Source organism: Leucopleurus acutus (genome assembly GCF_964270905.1).
Source record: "Leucopleurus acutus genome assembly, chromosome: 3".
Classification (NCBI taxonomy): Eukaryota; Metazoa; Chordata; class Mammalia; order Artiodactyla; family Delphinidae; genus Leucopleurus; species Leucopleurus acutus.
The window spans coordinates 13,149,884-13,163,202 of record NC_139145.1 but is presented as its reverse complement, the minus strand read 5'-3'; the positions used below and the strand labels follow the sequence as shown (position 1 = coordinate 13,163,202).

At 56.2% G+C, this 13,319-nt stretch overlaps 2 protein-coding genes across 2 annotated transcripts in view; one reads left to right on the top strand and one right to left on the bottom strand.

Annotated features, from left to right (window-relative positions):
• Positions 1 to 5,927, top strand: part of LOC309960068 (uncharacterized protein C19orf44) — a 23,708-nt gene extending 17,781 nt beyond the window's left edge. Inside the window, exons 6-9 of the mRNA XM_082836653.1 lie at positions 108 to 203; positions 1,590 to 1,756; positions 4,084 to 4,165; positions 5,804 to 5,927. Of these exons, the coding sequence (XP_082692779.1) occupies positions 108 to 203; positions 1,590 to 1,756; positions 4,084 to 4,155 (335 nt within the window). The 3' untranslated portion in view covers positions 4,156 to 4,165; positions 5,804 to 5,927. The remainder of the gene's footprint in view (positions 1 to 107; positions 204 to 1,589; positions 1,757 to 4,083; positions 4,166 to 5,803) is intronic.
• Positions 5,926 to 13,319, bottom strand: part of CHERP (calcium homeostasis endoplasmic reticulum protein) — a gene marked incomplete at its 3' end in the record, with an annotated part of 20,196 nt that continues 12,802 nt past the window's right edge. Inside the window, exons 10-17 of the mRNA XM_082836725.1 lie at positions 11,198 to 11,633; positions 9,643 to 9,881; positions 8,490 to 8,623; positions 7,725 to 7,811; positions 7,181 to 7,324; positions 6,978 to 7,094; positions 6,396 to 6,490; positions 5,926 to 6,119 (exon numbers count right to left, since the gene is read on the bottom strand). Coding sequence (XP_082692851.1) covers positions 5,926 to 6,119; positions 6,396 to 6,490; positions 6,978 to 7,094; positions 7,181 to 7,324; positions 7,725 to 7,811; positions 8,490 to 8,623; positions 9,643 to 9,881; positions 11,198 to 11,633 — 1,446 coding nt within the window. The remainder of the gene's footprint in view (positions 6,120 to 6,395; positions 6,491 to 6,977; positions 7,095 to 7,180; positions 7,325 to 7,724; positions 7,812 to 8,489; positions 8,624 to 9,642; positions 9,882 to 11,197; positions 11,634 to 13,319) is intronic.

Here is a 13,319-nt window from a genome sequence, read left to right as displayed (position 1 = left end):
AGAAAAGGACAGATTCATGTAGCTTATTTCAGCCCCACACCTGTTGATGAGAAAGTCATTGCTCTGGATCCTGCCCACTCACCTCTCCCCCTTTGTCCTTGGGACAGCGGCCGGTGTAGCGGCCATCGGACCAGCCCTGGGAGGTGCCTATGTGGACCCCTCGCCCATCGCCAGCCACGTCATCAGTGCGGACGCCATAGAAGGTAACAGCCCAGCTCACCTTGTGGGTCCCTTAGGTCGAGGACACCGATGTTGGACAGAACAGGAAGGCTACCAGGAACATACCTATGAGCCTTCCACCCCCACAGGGCCATCGTTATTTTGTGTGTTCCCCTCAGACCCTTTCTGTCCAGAATCCATAGGTGTTTTCCTCTGGAAGACACTCAGCCAGTACTGAGCGGCCCAGCCCTGTGGACGCGACACTTGCCTCCTTGCTGAGTGTGGGAGAGTCGTGGGGCCCTGGGGAGGCCCAGCCCAGCCTTGGGCAATAGGAAGACGCCCAGCAGCCACCTTGGGAAACCCAGTCTGTGTCAGGTCCCGCGGGGCTGCTGATGACTCGCATGACACAAGCAAGGATCCATCTAGAACCTGCTTTTTTTCCCCATTTCCATTTTCTTAACATTTTTAGAAGATGAAGATATTAAAATATATTGGTTGTAATATGTGAAATACTTATATCCTTAAAAAAATCTCCTGTTTTTAAACACAATATTAACCTCAACAATTTTTCCATGTTACTGTGTAGTTTTAGTAATGATCATTTTTAACAGTTGCAGTTATTTTTTTTTAAATTTTTTTAATTTTAATTTTATTTTTTGGCTGCAGTGGGTCTTCGTTGCTGAGTGGGGGATACTCTTTGTCGCGGTGCGCGGGCTTCTCATTGCGGTGGCTTCTCTTGTTGCGGAGCACGGGCTCTAGGCGCGCCGGCTTCAGTAGTTGTGGCGCGCGGGCTCAGTAGCTGTGGCTTGCGGGCTCTAGAGCGCAGGCTCAGTAGTTGTGGTGCACGGGCTTTGTTGCTCCACGGCATGTAGGATCTTCCCGGACCAGGGCTCGAACCCGTGTCCCCTGCATTGGCAGGCGGATTCTTAACCACTGCGCCACCAGGGAAGCCCCGGTTGCAGTTATTTTTAATTGTACTTTTATTTAGTTAATTATTATATTTTAATTGCATTTTAAATTATTTTAATTATGTGTTTAAAAATTCATAGTGTAAAATTTACCCTCTTCCCCATTTTCAAGTGTACAGTTCAGGAGTGTTAGATTTGCACTGTACGGTTGCAGTTTGGGGAGCCGTGTCACCGGCCTTCTTTCCTTGTGTTGGACGCCAAGGTGAGGCTTCCGGTTCTGCCTGGGAGCTGAGCTGAGGGTGTGAGATCCACACAAAGTCAGCGAAGAGAGCGGTTCCTTTACTACTGAGTAGAGAGAGGCACAGAATAGGCGAGTCCTTTGCTGCTTCCGAAGGTGGCAGCACCTGCAGAGAGCATCCCGACACAGTCCATGGTTGGGGGCTGCAGGGCCCTTGCGGGGAGCGGGTCTGGCCAGGGCGATGGGGCCCCGGGGGCTGCCGACTGACACGGAACCCGGTGCAGCCCTGACAGCGTACAGCCCCACCGTGTTCGCGCTCAACGATGTGCTGAAGCAGCAACTGAGCCTGACACAGCAGTTCATCGAGGCCAGCCGGCACCTGCATGCGTCCCTCCTGCGCTCCCTGGACCGGGACTCATTCCATTACCACACCCTGGAGGAAACCAAAGAGGTGACCATGGTGCAGCTAACCCTTCCCGGGAAAGAGAGGGCAGGCGGCTTCCCACGCTCAGCCCGGGGTGGCGGGGACGCTGGGGGCCCCGCCACCTTCACCTTCAGTCCTCATGGAAGGAGTCCTGTTCTCTCTTTGGCCATGACCAGGGCTGGTGCGGGGCAGGGGCACTGAGAGCCAGCCGCAGCCCAGGCTCTGTGTGACCTCGGACCAAAGGTGACCTCCTCGGTGAGGGTCCTGTCCCTCTACCTACCGTTCCCGTGGGCCACCACAGGCAGGGCCCCTCTCCTCAGTCCCAAGGGCTAAGCTCAAGGGATGTCACACTCACCTCTATTTTTCCCTCCAAAATTTATTTTTTTGTCTGATTACAAAAAGTATTGTACAAAAATTTTGTTGGAGATATGTAGCCTATAAAGTTCTCCATAATTTCAGAGATAACTATTACCAACTTGATATATAGTCTTTAGATTTTTCCTATGTAAAATATAAACTGTTATGTACATGTACAATATTATATCTTACATATTTTATACTATGTATAAAATATATAGAAGAGGTATAGTATTTATATATAATAACATGATATATATATTTCTTTACAGAAATGGCATCATACTACATGAGTTGTTCTGCATGGTGATTTTTATCATTTTATCTACAAATATTTCAGTATATATTTCTTAAAAATAAAGACTTTAAAAAAATAGTCACAATGCCACTATACCAAAACCAAATTAACTTTTTTTTTTGGTTTTGCTTGTGGGATCTTAGTTTCCCGACTAGGGATCAAACCCGTGCCCTTGGCAGTGAAAGTGCAGAGTCCTAACCACCGGACAGCCAGGGAATTCCTGCAGCATTTTTTTTGTTTGGCTGCGTTGGGTCTTTCTTGCTGCGTGTCGGCTTTTCTCTAGTTGCAGCGAGCAGGGGCTACTCTTCATTGTGGTGTACAGGCTTCTAATTAGGTGGCTTCTCCTGTTGCAGAGCATGGGCTCTAGGCACGCGGGCTTCAGTAGTTGTGGCTCGTGGGCTCTAGAGTGCAGTCTTCAGTAGTTGTGGCACACAGGCTTAGTTGCTCCGCGGCATGTGGGATCTTCCTGGACCAGGGCTCGAACCCGTGTCCCCTGCACTGGCAGGCGGATTCTTAACCACTGCGCCACCAGGGAAGCCCTAAGTTTTCTTGATATCATTAGATATCCAGTGTTCAGATTTCCACTCATCTCATAAAAGTTGTACCTTTTTCTCCTGTTTATTTCATCAGTGTCCAAAGTGGTACATCAAGATCGTTTGGGGCTTCCCTGGTGGCGCAGTGGTTGGGAGTCCGCCTGCCGATGCAGGGGACGCGGGTTCGTGCCCCGGTCCGGGAAGATCCCACATGCCGCGGAGCGGCTGGGCCCGTGAGCCATGGCCGCTGAGCCTGCGCGTCCGGAGCCTGTGCTCCGCGACGGGAGAGGCCACAACAGTGAGAGGCCCGCGTACCGCAAAAAAAAAAGATCATTTGATGTCTTAATCTAGAGCAGTGGTTCTCAGCCCTGAGCAGCGTCAGACCCCTGAGGGCCTGACCACTGGGGTTGTGTTGGCAGCAGGGTGGGCCTAGCAGTGGGCGTTTCTCCCATGGGCCCTTTGGGGACCCACTTTGAGAACCACTGCTCTAGAGGTCTTCCCCCCCTCCCCCATCTCTTTTGTTTCCTTGCAGTTTACTGGTTGGAAGAAAACAGGTTGTCCTGGGACTTCCCTGGCGGTCCAGTGGTTAAGACTCTGTGCTTCCAATGCAGGGGGTGTGGGTTCGATCCCTGGTTGGGGAACAAAGATCCCACATGCCGCACGGTGTGGCCAAGAAAAAGAAAGAAAATAGGTTATCTGACGGTTTCCCACATTCTGGACTGGGCTGATGGCTCCCTAGTGGGGTCCTTTTAACTTGTTCCTCTGTTGGATGTGCATCAGTTGATTGGATGCAGGCTGAAGTGATCTGACTACGTCACCTGCCTGCAGCCCACGTGTGGCTGCCTGCTCTCTGCTCCAGGCCCCACACCCTGAGAGTGGCACCCAAGTCCTTCTCCCCAACCTGTGTCCTCTGAGGGCACCCCGGGTAGCCCTGCCCCTCACCACGGTCCCTTTTCCCTTCTAGGCTCAGTCAAGGCTCACCCCTTGCAGGGTACCTGCCCGGAGGCTGCCTGGGTTCACCTCTCCTCTTCTGTTTCCATTGCCACCTGGCATCCCTTCATTTTTTCTGTTAGCCCCTGGGGATAGGCACCATCTCCAGGACGCAGAGCCTCAGTAGACTGAGGCAGCAGTGGTGATGGCTTCCCTGTGTGTCCTCTGCCCCACAGTACATCAGGCAACACAGGCCCACCCCGCTGACCATGGAGGAGGCCCTGGAGGAGGTGAAGAAGGAGCTGTGAACGCCGGGAGGTGAGACAGACTCATGGGTCTAAGGAGCTGGTCCCGTAAACCAGCCGTGATGCTCACACCTTAGTTCCCAGGGGACATTCCCAGTGGTGGGGGCAGGTGGCACCCAGGACTCACCTGAGAGGAATCCCAGCTGCAGCCTTTTCTAGCTGAGTAGTTGAGCCCTCCCAGCCCCCATTTCCTCAGTGTGCATGGCACCTGAGAGGACGTACCACAGGCCAGTGGAAATGGAACCCCAGGTGGAGCTGTCACCACTCGTGGCAGGACAGAGGATGCCAGCCTGTCTGGAGCCACGAGGAAACAGGACCAGGCGTCCACGCCGGGGACTCCCAGGAGACACCAGGGCAGAGCTTCTGACCCGACTCCACAATTCAGACAAAGTCTGCACTCAGGACGCACCTCCTCCCTCCTCAGCCTGAGCACGCTTCTTGACTTAAATGCACAGAGGAAAAAGGTCTTTAAAAAAAAAGTCTTTATTTGAAGGCAAAACAGTAAAATCCACAAGAAATTGTTAACAACACGTTTACATTTTATCCTGAATCAGACACGTTTGAACAATTCACAGCTACAGGAAATCTAGAACAAAATCGAATATTTTATCACATCAGGTGGAAAAGTTGGAGAAAATTTTGCATCTCTTTGAAAAGAATTTTTCAAAAATGTTTCTGTACAAATAAATGGCACCGCATCAAGCTGCCTGCGGATGCTGAGTGCAGCCGATCCCAGGCGGTCGCTCAGCAGCTCCCGGCAGAGGCGGCTCCCTCCAGCCTCACCTCCCTTTGGGGGCGGCCTGGGGCAGGCAAAAGAAGTGACAGAGCAGGAAGCAGGGCCGGTGGTCGCTCTCCACACTCTGGATGTGAATGGGCCGTTGCACGTGAGTGCTGGTGTGCGGGTTCCTCTCCGTGAAAAACACAAGTAGAGACACTAAGGGTACATATTCTCCAAGGGCGTCATCATTATGTGACCTGGAGATGCCTCAGATAAGTTTCCTCAGAACCTTTTGTTTCTGCAGGGAACAGCAAATGGCTAACGTTCAAACAAAAACAGAAACAAAAAACAAAACAAAAAAAACCACCTCAACTTAAACAGCTTAAGTAACTAAGGGCTAGTATGTCTCAGAGGAATCAGGTTTCAAATTATCTCACTGGGTATCAACCTAGATCAGTATTTTTTTCTAAAACTAAACCATCTGGAGTAAAAATGAAAACCCTGTTTAACTTTGCAAATCAAAAAGGTTTTGTTTTTCCATTTTTAGAGTGAGCAGTACCGGCGCCTGGCCTGAGCCTTCTCACAACACAACTGATGGGGGAGTGGGAGGGCCGGCCCCTTGGGCTGGGCTGGCGTGTGCCCTCAGGGCCCCTCCTCCATGCACTCCCACTGGTTTTAGAGGCTCAGGCTGAGGGGAGATGTGAGACAGCCGTTCCTGCAGATGACAAGAATTCTTATCCAGGGGCCTTATGTTTCTCGCTTCACTGTCCAGGGAAATAAGCTCATTGTCGAGTTGGCTGGGCATCTCCTCGTGACTCTTGCTGCTACGTTAGAGCTGGTTTGCAGGTGGGGCCTGGGCCTTCCGCGCCATCAAGCGTGGCACTCGTCACAAGGCCTGCCGAAGTCTTCCTTCTCTTCTGTCGCTCCCCACAGATGGAGACAGTGTGAGAACCGAGCTGTCCCTACCATCTTCCACTGCCAGTAAGCCAAGAAGGGTCCAACCGTCCTCGCTGCCGGTGGCCGGCCACTGGCGTGGCTCCCTGCCCACGCCGCGCCTACTTGCACTCGTCCCTGGCCTTCATGCGGGCGATGAAGGAATAGCTCTTGTTCCTGCGGTAGTTCTCATAGGGGTCGTCCAGGGCCACACCCACGCCCTTGTACTGGTCCCACTTATCCCGGACGTCCCCCCCCTTGATGGGGTCCTGGATTCCTTGCTCTTTCACGCCGAGGCCGCCAGATCCACTCCAGCCTGAAGAAGAGAGGGATGAGTGGTTACGACCCACAGAGGAAGCTGAAATTGTGGTGCATTTACCCTGACGTGAAGTTAAATGGAAATGCGTTTGGAGAGTCGAACGACATGCAGATGTGCAGTTTATAAATGGGGAACTAAGGGTAGTAAGAAAGGACGCTCAGTAAAAACCCTGCAGGCTCAGAAGTTGGTCATGAGTTGGAGCTTCCTCTGACTTCATCATCCCCCAACCCTGAATGCCCAGAGCGGATTGTTCTGTCTTCCCAGGAACCTTACCCATTTTCACCAGCATCTGATGTCCTTTGTTCTCTTCCCCGAGCCTGGAGTCAGGTATAGGAGGTGCTGAATTAGAACCCAGACCAGCCGAGGAACTAAAATTAAGACAGGTTACGTCTTTTAAAAAAGAGCTGATACATTTATTGGAATGAAAACTTAGAATATTACAGCGTGTAGCTTATACGTAGGGTCACCAGCGTGAGATGGACACACACACACACATTTCGTGTCTCTAGCTTTCTTCTTTATCCTCTTCGCCGGCAGATAAGGGGGTTCCCTAAGACGGCGGCCCCTGCCTCACACTCAGCGGCACAGCCAGGCCACACTGGACCGGTAAAACGGTTAGAAAATAGAGAGCGCAGCCACTGCCTCAGGCTTTACAACGTGACTGCAGAGGTAACAGCGAGGTGTGAGATGAGGTGCCACTGTCACTGTGCTAGTGCTCAGGGGCCCCGAGGTGCTGCCTTGGCGTGGGCCACCGCCAGCGCGTCTTCTAACAACACGTTTCAACATTCACAGCAAAGCATCAGAGGGTTCCAGCGCTACCAGAGGTCATTCTGACAGTTAAGACAGAAATCTTACGGCGGGGTGGGGCTCCTGGACCGCGACCGACGTCTCCTTCCCGGGGAATAGGACTTGGACCGAGAGCGCGAGCGGGTCCGGGAGCGGCTTTGTGAGGAGCGTGATCGGCTGCGGCTCCTGCGGGGCCAGGGGAGAGGAGGCGGGTCAGTGCAGCTGCTGAGGAGCCTCAGGCCTTGCATCCCGAGAGGCGGGGCCCTGCCTACCTGGATCTGGAGCGGGAGTAGGAACGGGAGCAGGAACGAGACCTTGACCTTGAATAGGAGCCGGAAGACTTGGAGGACCTCGAGTTGGAGCGGGAGGAGGAGCGCCCTCGGCTTTTGGATCTGCTCCGAGACCTTGAGGGTCCGCTGTGGGGACAGGCCTGGTGAGCCGGAGCCCCTCCATGGACTGCACCCAGCCTGCCCCAACCCCCAACTCTAAAAGACCCCCGATGTGCCCAGTCCAGGTGCAGACACGCCCTTTCACATCAGGGTTGAATACAGACAATGGCAAGCTTCTCTCTCGTACTGGTGTTTTAACTTCGGCCTTGTGGGAAACAGCTCCTGGTGGCTCACAGCACCTTTATCGTAGGGTGCCAGGCCCACGACCCCGGCAGAGGCCAGAGCTGACCCCCCTTGGCCTGCGCCGGGCACGACACCACAGCTCGCCACAGGCAAAGGCAGGGCTTGCTCCCAGCTGACCTAGGACAAGATGCACTGCGGAGGCCTGACCTCCACACGGGTGGTGGGGTGGCGTGTGCGCTCTTACCTGTTCCTCTTCTCCTGGCCTTTCCTCCGCCGGGCCCGCATTTTCGCTCGGAAGAACTCATAGAGGCCGTTCTGCTCCCAGCCTTCACTGTAAGACATGGGCGTCCCCTGTATGAACGCAAGCCTCTCTCCCACAGGGAACTTGTGAAAAAGTCACCAGGACTAAGCCCTACCCGACAGGCCTTCCCTCTTTCACTCAGGATGCTGAGCAAGGCCCAGCACAGAAAGCACTCGGGTGGTCATTGCCACAGGGCTGCCCTTTCTCAGAGGAGCGACCAGGCCCAGAGGCCAGGCCGCCCGCTGGGAGGTGGAGAGGCTGGACTGCACTCCCAGCGCTTCGTGGCTCCCACGCCTTTCCACGCTGGGCTTTCTCCAAATAGCTGAAGAGGGTCTCAGGGTTATTGTAACTGGGGACGAGGAACTCTTGATTTGTAGGTGGATAGGCCCGTGGCCCCAAACAGAGCAGAAGACGATTTTAACTGAAGCGAGGAGGCCGCTGGAGGAGGGGATCCCGAGGTAAGCTCTTGTCCTGATGTCTCTAGCGTGGTAAAAGCCTTTTATTTATGGCACACATCATGCAAGCTGGGGGAGAAACGGCATCTCCTAACCACACTTTCTCACCTGGGCCTCACACCGCCCTGGGTGGAAGGTGCGACAGTTCGGAGTCTTTCTTGTGAAGCAAACTGAGGAAGACGGGCCAGGAGAGGGGACAGGGGCCTCCCCTCCCATCACCAGCCCCAGCGCCTGGTCTCCCGCAGCCCCGTACCTGTTCCTGGGTCTGTCGTGTGAGGGAGGGCTGTAGAAGGCCTCCACGGCCGCCAGCAGCCTCTCACTGGGTGGCATGGGGGGTGGGAGGCGGATGTCTTTAGGATCCAAAGGCTTGTACTCGTGGTCTTCCAGCTGCAGCAGAGAACACAGCTGTCACTGCTCCCTGCTGGAGCCCATCCAGGGAACTGCAGGGGCTGGGGGAGTCGGGGAGCTGGAGAGCCGGAGAGCCGGGGGCAGGACACAGTTGCCCTGCGCATCAGAGTGCCTCATCCGGCCCTTCCTGGGAAACCCCACCCTCCTGGAGGGTTTGGCCACACCAGTACTTCAATTCCTAAATGGGGTGGTTGAGGGCTCCATGGAAGTCGATAGAAGCTACAGAATTCTCTCTACAAAAATGCAGAGGAGACGTGGCCTCCAAGCTCAGGTGAAGGAAAGACCCCTCTTAATTCACCGACACGCCGTGGATCCCAGACACCCTCCCCTGCCAACCACCGCCCTGTACCCAGGCGCCTACCCCAGGGGCCCTGCTATGTGCCCCTTTCTCTGCTCCAGCTCCTACCCCGAGGGCAGCCCCGCTGGCCCCTCTGCCTCCCCTTGCTGCCCCAGCGTGACCTGTCTCAGCTTCCAGTATGCTAATGTCTCAGAGGGGCCGGGGAGTGGCAGTGACCAGTACAGCCAGCATGACCCTCAGAGCGCCCTGAGCCCCAGCCCTGGCTCCCTTCTGACCCCCTCTCCTGCCTTGCTCACCTTGCTCAGCTGGAGACCACCCCTTTTCTGAGAAATCCCTGTCATCAGCCCCTGGGCAAGGTGGCTTCCAAAGGCCAGGACCAAGAGGACCTGCACCTCACGCCCAGCCCAGCCCACTCTGCGCAGCTACCAAACTTGCAGCCCCAGGAGGAAGGCTCGGAGGAAGCAGAGGGGGACACGGGCCTTGCTCGCAGCCACATGTGAGCACGCGAGGCGGTGCTGCTGGCTCAGGCACATCCTCTCTGACTACTTGTCAGGCTTGCTGGGGTGCGGGAAATGAGAGGGGCAGGGGCCCTGGGAAGCAGTGTTTTGTAGCCAATCGGGAAATGGGTTCCACCTGTGAACTTTCCACGTGGAGACCGAGCATTCAAGGCTAAGCTTGGCATTCAACTCCGCAACATTACCTTCACAAGGGGGGCCATCAGCCCGGCAGGGAGATCGAAGTAGGGCACGTTGGGGACCAGGCTGGGGTCGTCGTGGTTGATGTGGGGAGGGCCCTGTCGCCGCATATGAGGGGGCTGCCCGTTGAAGCCGTGGGGAGGAGGGCCGAAGTCAGGGTGCTGGGGCCCACCCCAAGGCGGGTGCTCGTTGATCCCAGGGTGAGGCATGCGGTGGCCAGGATGGTGGTGAGGGGGTCCCATCTCTGCAAAACAGAAACTTGACTCAGGCCTACTGCAGAGTCGAGAGCTGGGCAACGCCAACAGCCCGGTCGAGATCTCCAGGGTAATAAGCGCCAGTGGAAAGGGGCTCAGAGTGGGGCAAGGACACCCACACCCACTTCCTGGGCAGCCCTGCCCAGCACCAACCCTCCGGCTGCTTCATTCACTGCTCAGGGCCACACAGCAACGGGGGAGGAGCCGGGGCTCAGAGTGGCCTGTCCTGCACCCACAGCAGCACCTGACAGACCTCACGGGTGAAAGAAGGAACCACAAGGGAAATCACATAACCTTCAAACAGCCATGTTATGAGCCAAACCGTGTCCCCTGCAAATACACCCCCAGTACCTCAGAACATGACTGCATTTGGGAATGGAGCCTGTAATGAGATGACTACTTTAGATGAGGTCCTATGAGTGGGCCCTGATCCAATACTGACTGATGTCTTTCGAAGAAAAGGAGATTAAGAGACAGACACACACAGAGAAGACCATGGGAAGACACAGGGAGAGGACAGCCATCTACAAGCCACGGGGAGAGGCCTCAGTAGAAACCAACCCTGATGACACCTTGATCTCGGACCTCCGGCCTCCAGAACTAACTGTCAGAGAAGAATTCCCTGTTGTTGGAGGCACCCAGTCCATGGGACTCTGTTGCAGCAGCCCCAAGACACTCACACAAGCAAGAAACCTGCTACTGGTCTCCAAGCTCAATTTACAGCCAAGAATGGATTTGAGAATAAAGATTGAAGAGTAGGAGAGTTGAAATGAAATTTTTTAGTAAACACAAGATCGAGAAAACTAAAGATTCTTCAAAAAGAAAACAGAACACCTGAAGAAAACAGCAAGACGAGGAGCAGGGAATGGCACAAGGGCTGCCAGGCCTGGACTCAGTGGCTCGCTCACTACCTGGCTGTCCACCGTGGGGACTAGGGAGTTCCTTTTCCTTTCAGAACCCCATCGTCCTTCCTCTTTTGCGAGATACAGGGCCTCACACCTCAATAGCTGGCCTGGTGCCTGGCGGTGCCCACACCAGGGTTGCCGGTCTGCCCTCCTCTCCCCACCTTCCTGAGGGACCGAGCTCGGCTCCTCTGGCCCTCCTCCTGTCACCCTGGCTCAGGGCACACCAGGCCACACGGCAGGACCGCCAGCAGTGCCACCAGCCCGCTCAGAAGGCCGGTCCGTCAGGCGCCTCTTCCAGGCCCTGCCGGCGAGTGATCTGACCTTCTCAGGGATCACGGGGCAGGAGAGGGACGTGATCCCTGGCCCGAGGACGGTGCCCCCGAGGGCGACCTTGCACTCACCGGCTTGGAAGTCCCCCTGAGGGTAGTCAAAGCGGTGAGGGTAGGGCGGCCGCTCGAAGGGGTGCCGAGGGGGGAAGTCGTCCTGCATGAAGCGGGGCGGGAAGCGGTTGAAGTTGTGTGGGTGTGGCGGCTGGCTGAACTGCGGGTGCTGCTGGTGGGGCGGGAAGGGCCCGCGGAAGTGTGGCGGCCGCTGCATGCGGAAGGGCGGCTCCCGCTGGCCCCCGCCCCAGGGTGGCTGCTCGTGCTGGCTGTTCCAGGGGCCCTCGAACTGGTTGTTCCAGTTGGGGTCGGGCTGACTGTTCCAGGGGGCGTCGCGCTGGCCATTCCAGCCAGGGTCCCCACGCTGCTCGCCCCACATTCCCTCGTGGCTGTTGTTCCAGGGCGGGCAGTGGGGCGGCCCGCCCTGGTGGTGTGGGTAGGGGGGCTGCTCAGGAGGCTGCAAGGCAAAGAGCAGACGTGAGACCCAGCCTGCACTGGGCACGCGGGGCACCCAGCAGACACCTGCCGACCTCAGTCTCCGGCGGTGGAGGTGGCCCGGCCCCAAGCCCAGCACCCCCCGGAGCTGCAGGCCTACAGCCTGGCTGGGGGCGCTGCCACCTTCACTCTGACGCGTGCAGAGGATGCTGTGGTGCCCGCCCGTCCCCCAGGCCCAGACTCTCAAGTGCTGTACCTGCACCTGGGCTGGGGAGCACCCCCTGACCCCATGCCTGACAGAAGCTGGGGGATGAACAACAGCCCACGAGCCCCTCAGTGGGACAGTGCAGGGGTGCGGCCCCACCACTCCCAGGGCACAGAGGCTGAGCCGCAGGGCCCACGGCAGAGCCCGCCCTGACGACACCCCGTCCCTGCCTGTTCTCCCTTCCCTGTCACTTCTCTTCCCTACGCTGCCTCCTGGGGTCACCTGCCCTCTCACACCCTTATCTCAGAGTCTGCTGTGTTACCAGGAAATGGCTTTCTGTAAGTTGAAGACCATAAGCCCTGGAGCTTGCCCAGCTGCTGCTTTGAAGACTTAAAGAGCCAGGACTGCAACCCAAACTCAGGGCCAGGGTGGCCTGTGCCTGGGTGAGGCTGCCCAGAGGGCCACCTCTAGGGTCAGGGCTGGGTGGCTCCACTGACCACAAGCACAGGGAGGCCGGCCCCAGCCGCCACACCCTCAGGTTTTCAAGAGAAGCCAAGAAGGCAGATTTTCAATATGGCAGCTATTTCAATATGTAAGACACCACGTGGGCAGCCCAGGCTGTGGTTTCCTATTGTGGACTGTGGGTGTACTGCTGGCCTTCAGTGGGGGAGCCCCACTGTTGTGAGCCTAACCTGCCGGTCCCCAAAAAGACTGAGCCGGGAGACACTAGGGGCATGTTTCCACACCAACGAAAGGGGGGAAGTGCCCCCGCATGACAGGGCACCCAACACTGCAGGGCTCACAGCAGGCACCCAGAGGCGGGAGCTGTCTTTGTGGGGATGCCCCGTCTTTTGTGATGTTAAATCTCTTGTCCGGAAGCTGAGGGTGGGCTGGCGGGACTCACAGCCATGACACTGCACTTGCCAGCCCAGAACTGTCTCCCTTACGCCCCCTCCACACAGGGTCAACCAGGAGGGCCACGTCCACCATGCCTGGTCGAGAGGCAAGTGGACACCCAGAGCTAGACCGGATTGCTCTACCCAAGTCCAGTGGCCAGAGAGCAAGCTGCGGGGTGTTTTCCAGTCATGTTATGCTGGATGAGAATGACCCCTGCCCTGGCCTAGAAGTTTCTGACTCCAAGGAACCTGGAGGGAGGGAAGAATGGACCAGCATCCCAGTCCCACAAAATGCTGCTAGCCTGGTATTTCTGACCTTTCCTTTCCTTACGAAAGCACCATGTTCTTTCTAGGGTGATGAGATGTTGACACTGCTGGTCAAACGAGTTAAAAAGGGAAGGAAACAAATCGCCTCGCTGTACTTCACGGTGTGAAACTTCTCAGCATTCACAGGAAAATGGGGACCTGTGCTACAGAGAAGCCCAGAAAACCAAACCTCCCGGGAAGGATGTAAAGGCCCAACTTTCTTCCCAGCTCAGTCCCCTTACTTCGGGGAGACTATCACCTTCTTGCCACCCCCCCAAACCCCAGGCCCTGCTGCAGAACC